Here is a 9,564-nt window from a genome sequence, read left to right on the forward strand (position 1 = left end):
CCCCCCCCCCCCCCCCCGTTGTTCTCCCTTTTTTTCTTTCCCTGTGTTTCTCCGCGGCATCTGCCAACTCTTTTTTCCCTGCCCCCTTTCCATCTATCTATCTCGTGCCCTCGCTACCTCGCTCTTTCATTTAGTCGCACCGACCGACGGCTGCGTGCGCATGCACGCGTGCAAGCGACGACGTCGCGTCGGCAGCACGCGTCGTACGTGCCACGCAAACGCAACCCCTATATACACGCGCTCTCTGTGTTTTTCTTTCCTTCTCACTCGTTCCTTCGACACAATCAACCTGTCCGTAACGCCACAGCGATCTCGTTGCAATGTGCGCGCGCGAAAGTAGGAAGGGAAAAAGCAGATGCGGGAGAGCGCGCCGATCCTGCACGTTCGCAGCGGCCGAGGCGTGTTGCGCGCACGCGAGAGAATTAAAGAATGGACGGAGAGGGAGGGAAAAAAAAGCACACGTTTCCCCCCGTTTCGTTAATTGCGCGCGTCAAGCGAGGCAGAAATCAAAGTCGTCGAGAACAACCGCCTTTATACATACCGACCTGTTGCAAATGCAACGCGACCGACGACGCGTGCAGCAAACGCGTCTCTCCCTCGACTACATGACGCACGCACTTCCCATACATATCGCGCGCGCATCAAAATTATTTACATCGCTATGATGAACAGCCGATTCAAGTTGTAAACACCGCGCACGCAAACGTATTTTAAATCCACACTCGCATATTTTAAAATTCATACCGCCAAGTCTCTCCCCCCCGATGATATTTCTATCGTTTTTGTTTTTTGCGGAATATCCGCGTAGAGACTTTCAAGACAAAATGTGATTGGTCATTCCATGTAACGGAAAATCGTGTCTCTACACTAATATTGCAATCTTGACGTATGACGTGACCTTCGGAGGTTACAAAAATGAGCAAGTTTTCAGTCACGGATGCGCGAAACTAGCGAACTCTACGACTTCCGTAATACAAATCGGTCGATTATGAGAGACGACGGGAGCAGGGACTGAATAATTGTGTTTTCTGTGCGTGATAGCATCGCGTTACAAAGGGGCGGTGACTTCGACTTTGTCCAAGCGTTAATTCAACGTCTCTCGCGTATATGATTTCCTTGCGATCCCCGCACGCGAATTCCGCGTGTTTCTTATCTTACGGTCTTGTTCCGGCGTTTACTGGAAAATAAGTTAGACAATGTACTTGTCCGATTAGCATCCCCGTGACTGCTGGTTAACCGTTTCCGCAATCTAATTACAGACTTAACAATTTTTCCATTTAATAGATTAGAAACGTCATGCGTATCGATTACGAAACAACCGAGTGTCTGTTTTATATAATAAATCGTTACAAAATTATTGATGCTTGACAAAACAAAAAGTTCGCATTACTAATGATCGAGAGAGAAATCTCGGTGAAGTTATCCTTTAATTGTATAACGCATCAGAGATATTTAGCAAATGTGGACAGAAAAATGTGGCGTATAACGTTGCGCAAGTGATACGTATGTGGTTTTTATTTTCTTTTTGCAACTGCATGTTTTGTAAGTTATACATCGCCGCCGGTGCGACGTTATATAGGACATACTGTACTTGTTATCTATCACCACATGGCCGTCAACATTTCTTACTTCCCACATCGAAACGTTTATGCTAATCGGAGGCTCCGGCAAAAAAATCTCCAGGGCATGCACGACTCTCGCGAGAGAGTTCGCCGCAGTAAAAAAGAAATTCAACAATGATATCAAATGGCGGACTTATCACATGCAAGATTGTCTCGTCACAATATTCATAATATTAATTTCCTTCCGTTGATAACCGAGCTATATATTATATATATTCGATTATATCGAAAGGTTAATTTACTAAAATGTATTCGAAGTAATCCTAGAACAAATGTCGAGATAACAAAACGTGCTACGGAATAAACATAGGTAATAAACACAAAGTGAAGAATGCAGAATTAAAAACGTATGAAAGACTTACCGGCCAAGTGAACTCGAACGGAAACCTGATGGGGTTTGTGAAGCTCGGCCCGTTCGTGTTGAGATTAATTTTGTTCTCGCCGAGAATGGGCGTTACAACGTCGCCATACGTGCACGGCGACGTCGTGTCGATCTTCACCTGGTACTGCTTCAGGCATACCCGAAACCTCGTCTTACAGACCCCCGAGCACTCGCCTGTCTTGGACGCGCTGCCGGAACAGCATTTGCCCAGATTGTCCTTGCCAAACTCGTTCACGAAGGACCTTAGCCTCAGCTCAAACACCCCGGAGGCGTTCACCTGTAAAACACGTGCGTTTTACTTCTTCAACACGCAAATCGGTGCTCGATATTTCAGTCGATACATTTTCTAAAGCTCTGACAGCCTAAAACTATGAATATTAAAAACCGAAATTGGTTCAAAATTACCAAGTCATCGAACGTCGATTTTAAACAAGAATTTGTTTCTTTTTTCATTTTTATTTATGAGAGAGTAAACGAGCTCATAATTATGCATTGAAAATTAAGAATTGTTATATAATGGTTATACACACAAATAATACGAATACGAAAAATAAAAAGTTTGCAAATATTAAAATGTACAGCCTGTCAAATCTTTGAATATAAATATTGGAAGTGGCGACAAAATTGTTGCCACTTCGGGAGGGACGTCGAATATGAGAGACTTTTTAACAGCTGTAATTTTACGCGTGTAAGCGTAAAACGTTTTTAATAACGGTAGTTTTCAGGTTCACAGTTGGCGACGAATCACATGGGACGCACGAAAAAAAGAACCTGCTATCAAACGAGAAGCTCTCTCTTTCTCCCCAGCCACGAGAGACGGGAGACGTCTTGTGCCCCATGATGTGAAACGCCGCAGGAGCACGTGTGCGCTCACGTTTTTGCGAACGCGTGTCACGCACGTCTCTCCCAGGAGGAGAGAAGCCGGGTCTCGATGCAACAAAAACCACGCATCCTTTCCCTCTCTCGCTCGTTGCACGAGATGTATCTCCCGGGAGACATACCGTTCGTCGCCACGCTTCGCCATTATAATCGAATTACGAAAATACGCCACGATTTACCGCAAATTCGACGATTTTGCTTTTTGTCTGCGTCGAATAAAGTTGAGCTTAGTTTATTTAGTCGTCTCTCTCTTTCTCTATCGTTGTGTCTGTCTGGAATGTTATCGATCGGTAAATGTTTGAGCACGTTCAAGTTCAAAATGACTGAAATTTTTACAAAATACTGGCAACAATTACACACTTTTGAGACAAAAATGTGAAAAGCTGAAAATAAAAATTTGTCTTTGCCACTTAACGAATTACTAGAGCGCTATTATTAAAGCCGACGGATATTCCTTTTTGAAACATGTGGATGCAAACCGTCTGCAAAAAGAGGCCGGCCGACCAAGCTCGTAAATGCATCAACGCTCTAGTTGGCTCGCGAAGCGCGCTGCTTAACGAATTACCGAGTAGAGACCCGGCTCTCGAAGTGCAAAGCGAAAAACGGCGAGTCGATTAGCGGGTTTTTCGGCGGCGTAAAATTATCGCCGGTGATTAACTGCACTCATCATCGCGCGTTATCAAGTCGCTTTGTGCCTTACGATCCAACGCGCCTTGGTGCAGCCTTTATATTTGCATCGTCATTATATCCAATATAAAAATGTAGAAGAGTAGCAAAGAAATAATTGCCGAAGGAAAAAAAAAAGCATAAGCCAAGGTTTAACGATTCCTTCGACACATCGATACCGTCGTGATACGTCGAGTAAACAGCGTCAACGTCAGCTACACATTTTTCCTATCCTGGTCGGTCGTCGCGACGCCAAGAACGCTGTGTCCGCAGACACGACGATATCCGTGTGTGTCTGTGTTATGTACACGAGCGCGCGCACGAATACGCTTCTGAACGGAGCTTCCCACGAGATATTGTATAGCCGAGAGCGAACGGTAAGTTCTTTAGCGAGGTCCGAGCGACGAGCTCGCGGCATTAGATTTCCTTTATCGAACTCCCACAGTCTCGCGCTCGTGTATTTCGCACGCATCGATTACGCGCGTCATTAGCAACATCGTCATTTGTCATCGGGATGAAGAAGCGGAGTAAGCGGTATACAATCGTATGGCGCGCCGCGTATAGTTTACATCAGCTGGACGTACACCGACATATGGATGTCGTCGAATAAAGAATATTCTTTCGTATACGTTTATTTCACGCACATTTTACATTGTACATTTTACATCGTGATCTCAGCAAAGATCTCACGTCAAGTTCGGAAAACAAGATACTCTCTACCACACGACCTCGTCGAGAGATAAAAATAAATGTTCATTATTCGCGGACTGCAGTACTGCGAAGAAACCGAACAGCTCTCGCGGCATAAAATCAGTATTAAAAAAAAAAAAAGAAAAAAAAAGTAAAAGAATGAATAATGCATTTACATTTATACATATACGATTTACCTTGCGTTCAACGCAAATGCGGCTACCTGCTGATCCCTGACTTTATTTATTTAAACACAAACGTCGTGCTCGATGTCTGACAAGCGCCCTTAGCGATAAGAACGAGGCTTTGTTGCCAATCACTATCGCACGTTGCGTTTGAAGCAGCGGGACACTCGATGCAATTGTATACGTACTCGTCGCGAACCGTCCCGTTAGTCCGCGTCTCTCGCGAAAGTAAATGATTAAAAACAAATAAGCCGTACACGCATCGCGCACACGCTCACGCATACCTCACGCACCTCGGCACTGCCCTCTCGCGATGAGGAATCTCATTTTTGGCGCGCTGGAAAGTTTATTCTGGGAACGGAGAATGGCCGCCACGCGTATTTACGGATACACACGGCACCGACGATGGCGTTTCGTCACACACAAAACGATTTTCGGCCACCCTTCAGACGTCTTTGAGGCGTGTCTCCTTGAGGAAGCAACGCGAGCGAGCGACACCGCCGCAACAAAGGACTCCGCCACGATCGACGCGTCGATCGCATTTCGTGTGAAGATCTTCCACGAAGATCGAAAACAGCTGAGCGATCGAGAGACGACGAGTCTAAGGCCGGTTTGAGATCATCGCTGGTCGCAACATCGCCGAGAGAAGAAACAGATATAGAGGGAGAAGAGGAGAGAGAAAGAGAGAGAAGTGAGGCTAGACACTTCTAAAAGAGTGCATCCAGATTTAGAGTTGGGTGCATCACCGAATACGCCGTTAGGGACTCATTCGGATAGTAAGAGAGAACTTTTCGAACGGTGAAAGAAAATTGTATATAGAAAAGACAGTCAGAAGAAGAATACTGTAGGAGAAAATTGCGTGCAGTAGTACCCATAATAAATAATTACGAAATAATTTATAAAATCGATAAATCTGCCAACGTAGAATAGACAAATATTAGCAAATAAAAAGGAAAAGAGGATAGAAAATAATTTACTGTCACAAAGTTTAAATACTACATAGTTCGCGATAAGTTAAGCGCGTATACACTGTCGATCGAATTCAGTTCTAGGAAAAAAACCGATCGTTTTAAAAGGAAAGTCAGTTTCTCGCGTACACCTCGCTAATATCAAAGCTGTAAGCGACGCTGAGAGATAAGCGCGAAGGTAGTCGAGCTCGAAGAATCGCAGCAGACAGAAAGAACGTACGAGGAATGGGGGGAGGGGGGGGTAGGGTGGGGGAAGCCGGGGAGACATCTCTCCCAGGAAGAATTCCCTCGGAATCCGTGCGGAGAGAAGAAACCGAGAGAAGAAACGGGCCGTATAATACGCGAAATGCATCGCTCGTCGCATTCGGAATCGGCCGTTTAAGAGAGGCCATGTAACTTCGAGAGAAGAAAAAAAAAAAAAAGACTTGAATTGCGAGGAAAGAGAACGAGAGAGAAAAAAAGAAAATCAGTTCTCAATTCCGCGACTGTCAAACGCGATAGAAGCTTGACAAGTACTGAGAGACGCACGACCGCGATAATTTGTAACTGAATAAACCAAGAAATCTAACGTTTTATTTTCACGCGTGTAAAAAAAGTCGCAGTCGTGAGAAAAGCATTTCTCGCCGGACTGACTCACTCTCGTCGGTTTCATTCCCTCTCGCGTATGTCGAGTTCGAATCAACAACCCGAATTGGCTCAATTCGCAACAGCTTGGATTTATAATTAAGGGCCGCGCATATTTTCAAATACCCTCGAAAATACTACAGTATACAGTATGTACTTGTATCGTAGATTTTTCTACACTGAAAAAAATGTTCTTATTAAACCAACAGAAGAGCTCAACGAGAATAATATTTTGATGAGATTAAACAGAATTTCTAGTTGCGATAATGAGAATTCTGTTTAATCTCGTCAAAATATTATTCTCGTTGAACCCTTTTGTTGGTTCTGATACGATTAATTTTTTCACAGTGTAGTATTTCGTATGGCACTTTTTTCAAGAATAAGCGAGCCATCGTCAGTCGAATAAGATTGACGGATCAAGGTTGAACGTTGAAGAATGAAAATGTGACGAAATGAAGGATCACAAAAGCTTCGTTTCGGACGTGGGATTACGTATAGCGAGAGACATCGTCGGGTAATTTTAATCGCGTTGCGTCGTCTAGAATCACAATTACGCAAGTACGCGATCCCGAGCCACGAACGTATTATGGATCGTTATGAAACACAAGCGGATTACATCGAGTCTACTCCAATCTTTCGCATCTTGCGGCGCCTTCCTTTTTCCCGCGTGTATCGACACAACAATGCCAATCTTTCTCTCTCTCTCTCTCTGTACGAGCTAAGACGTGTAGTGTGTACGTATACCTGCATACGAGGCGCTTCATTCGGATGCCGAATATCGTCGACGAGCCGAACTCATTCATCGAATCACGATGGCCCACCAAGGTCGGCGACTCGACACACAAGTTGAAAAAAAAAACTCTTTCCTATAATATCTTAGTAATTACAACAACACGTGACGACTATTACTCTATTTTCGGAGTTTAATAAATTCGCCTTGAACCCGCCGTCGATCAATCTTGAAGAGAAATTTTATATTGTTTTTAATCAAGTAACATTTAAATCGGATTAAATCCGTTCATTTGTGTACACGAGTGTAATTTCGAGGAACGCGCGTATTTGTGTCACTTCTAGGAATCACGACGTCGACTGTACGTGTGCGAATGTCGTGTGCGTAGATCTCTTGTATTTTACAGCAACCTGAGCATCCCCCCTCCCCCACCCCCCATATGGTTTCTCATTAGCGCTACCGGATTCGGGTTTCCTACGAATCTCACCATGACGAAAACGAAGGAAATCGAACTAAAGTCCGTAACCGAACTGTTAATGTACACTTTTGGAAAGTGAAACAGGTATACGTCTGACATTTGACAAGAGCGAGAGAATCGTAGAACGGCAGTCTGGTGCAGAGAAGAGAATCAGAAGGTCTGTTCTATTCAAGTTGAACTTGTTGCATAGTTCATCAATCTTTCCTTCTCTCTGACATGTTAAAAGAAAAAAAGAAAAAAAGAAAAACCCTGACGAGAGCGGACCTTACAAAGTTAAAGTGGCGGAACCCGCTTGAATATCGGCGAGTTTACACGCTCGCCGACGGCGAGGACGAGACGCGGAAGAGGAAAACTGTAATATAATCCGGGGACTTACCGCTCGAGGCGTCGGCAGGAGAACGACGGCGGCCGTCCAGACGAGCATCGTGGTCCACATGTTGACGCGTCGCGTATCCCTCGGTGTTTACACGCCGCCGGCGCTTCCCGGGTGACGGCGGAAGCGCGGATGCGAGCGGCTGTCCACGCGCGCTCCGCTCGGTGTCGTCGCGTCTTCCCGTCGGCGTTACCTGCGTCTCGCCGCGATACCGCGGGGCTGCTGCATAGCCACGAACCGCGGGTGCCGGGGTGCGCTCTCGATGAATGCGAGCCGTCGCCGGACGAACGAACGAACGAACGCGCGAACCGGCGGCTAAATTCAACTCGGTGTTTACCACTGTGCACTCCGTACGCGGGCGAATATCATTTATTTAGCCGGTAAACGTACGAACGAGATTTTAATATCGCACGCGGAGGTTTTCACTTTTTACACACTTGCCGTTGACACACTTTATTCCAGTATATCCGTGGGACGACGATCTTTGCGTCCGCGTATCTAGGTGGTGTAACGAAGCCAAGGATTTGCCTCTTTTTTTTCTCTCTCTCTCTCTCTCTCTCTCTCTCTCTCTTTCTCTCTCTCTCTCTTTCACCGATGCCCGTCGTCGATCTCTCCTCGTTCCTTTCCTTTTCATATATACGAGTCACAACCAGCCCGTCGCGATCATACTTCTCAAAGCCAACGAGGGGAGCACTGACGGTACGGCAAACTGTACAACGCTCTCGTCCTCACTAATCGCCGCAACAACGACGAGTCACGCACTGATCGGCCGTAGTCGCGCCGCGAGGAATACTCCCTCCGGTAACGGAGAAGGGCGCCGAAGTAGGGCCGACGGGGGAGAAATGGAGAGGGGAGACAAGAGGGTCCGATGGTGGGGCAGTCGTGGTAGAGGTGGAGCCAAGGATACCCGCACGGCTCGTACGTGTACGTGTGTTTGTGTATGTGTGCGCGCGCGAGACGAGTCGAAGATGAACGAGAAAGTCAATGTGCCCGTCGCGCGGCGCGCGGAAGGGGCCCTCCTTCTCCTCCGTACCACCCGGACAGGGAAGGGGGAGAAAAGGGCCGGACGGACAGGGTTGGAACGTGGTGCGGAGACTTCTCTTTGCGGACGACGAGGGTGCCGGCGACGAGATGCGTGTAAATCCTCGTCGGCGACGCTCTAAAGTATCACAAAGTTCAGGAGGGATGCATCGCGTCGCGCGCCCGCAGACGCAAAGTCACGCCGCTGGTCACCACGGTGAATCAGGCAGATCCTCTCTGTCCTCGTCACTCACGCCGCTCCTCGATCGTTTCACTCCCAAGTCCTCTCTCTCTATCCCACTCTCCCTCTACTCACGAAAGATGTACGTTCACCTCTTTTTTTTGTCCCCTCCCCCCTCCCCCTTCACCGTATATATATACGCGCCACTGACCGGCTGCACTAACGCCACACCGCGGCACTCTCGCTAAACCACCGACAAACCGCACAGGCAACTGTATCGGCGCGGGCTCAACCGACAGATGGCGATCTTTCGTTCGCGCTCTGCTTTCCTCTCCGGTGAGAAAGAGAGATTTGTGCATCCGTCCTCCTCTCACCCCCTCGCAAAACTACCTCCCTCGCTCAGCAGCGGGAACTACTACCTCCCGCGCGATAATATGTATATGTACGTGTATATATATATATATATTATATATGTGTGCGTGCGGGGTGAGTGACGAGTGGTCGCGCGCGCGCGCGTGCTCGTCACGGAGTACAGCCCTCGACTGGAGGTAGCAAGGCCGGATGCACCCCTACTTATAATTGTGGTCCTGCCGGTTCCCCCCCGGCCCCAGCGAGCGGGAGGGGTTGTGCCCGCGACCGACCGAATCAGAGGGGTAATGGGTAGCGGCTGCGCCGGTGGTGCGATTCGCGGACTAGAGGGGCGCGGGGGGGGGAGGGGGGACCGTACGTACGTACGGGAGGGAGGGAGCGCGGCAGCGGGCCGTCG

General features: G+C 47.5%; 1 protein-coding gene across 1 annotated transcript in view; it reads right to left on the minus strand.

Moving 5' to 3' along the window:
* Delta (neurogenic locus protein delta) overlaps positions 1 to 7,660 on the minus strand; it is a 40,866-nt gene extending 33,206 nt beyond the window's left edge. Inside the window, exons 1-2 of the mRNA XM_018546948.1 lie at positions 7,601 to 7,660; positions 1,985 to 2,281 (exon numbers count right to left, since the gene is read on the minus strand). Of these exons, the coding sequence (XP_018402450.1) occupies positions 1,985 to 2,281; positions 7,601 to 7,660 (357 nt within the window). The remainder of the gene's footprint in view (positions 1 to 1,984; positions 2,282 to 7,600) is intronic.
* Between the last annotated feature and the right edge of the window lie 1,904 nt (positions 7,661 to 9,564).

The sequence above is a fragment of the Cyphomyrmex costatus genome, unplaced genomic scaffold (genome assembly GCF_001594065.2).
Source record: "Cyphomyrmex costatus isolate MS0001 unplaced genomic scaffold, Ccosl1.0 scaffold60, whole genome shotgun sequence".
Classification (NCBI taxonomy): Eukaryota; Metazoa; Arthropoda; class Insecta; order Hymenoptera; family Formicidae; genus Cyphomyrmex; species Cyphomyrmex costatus.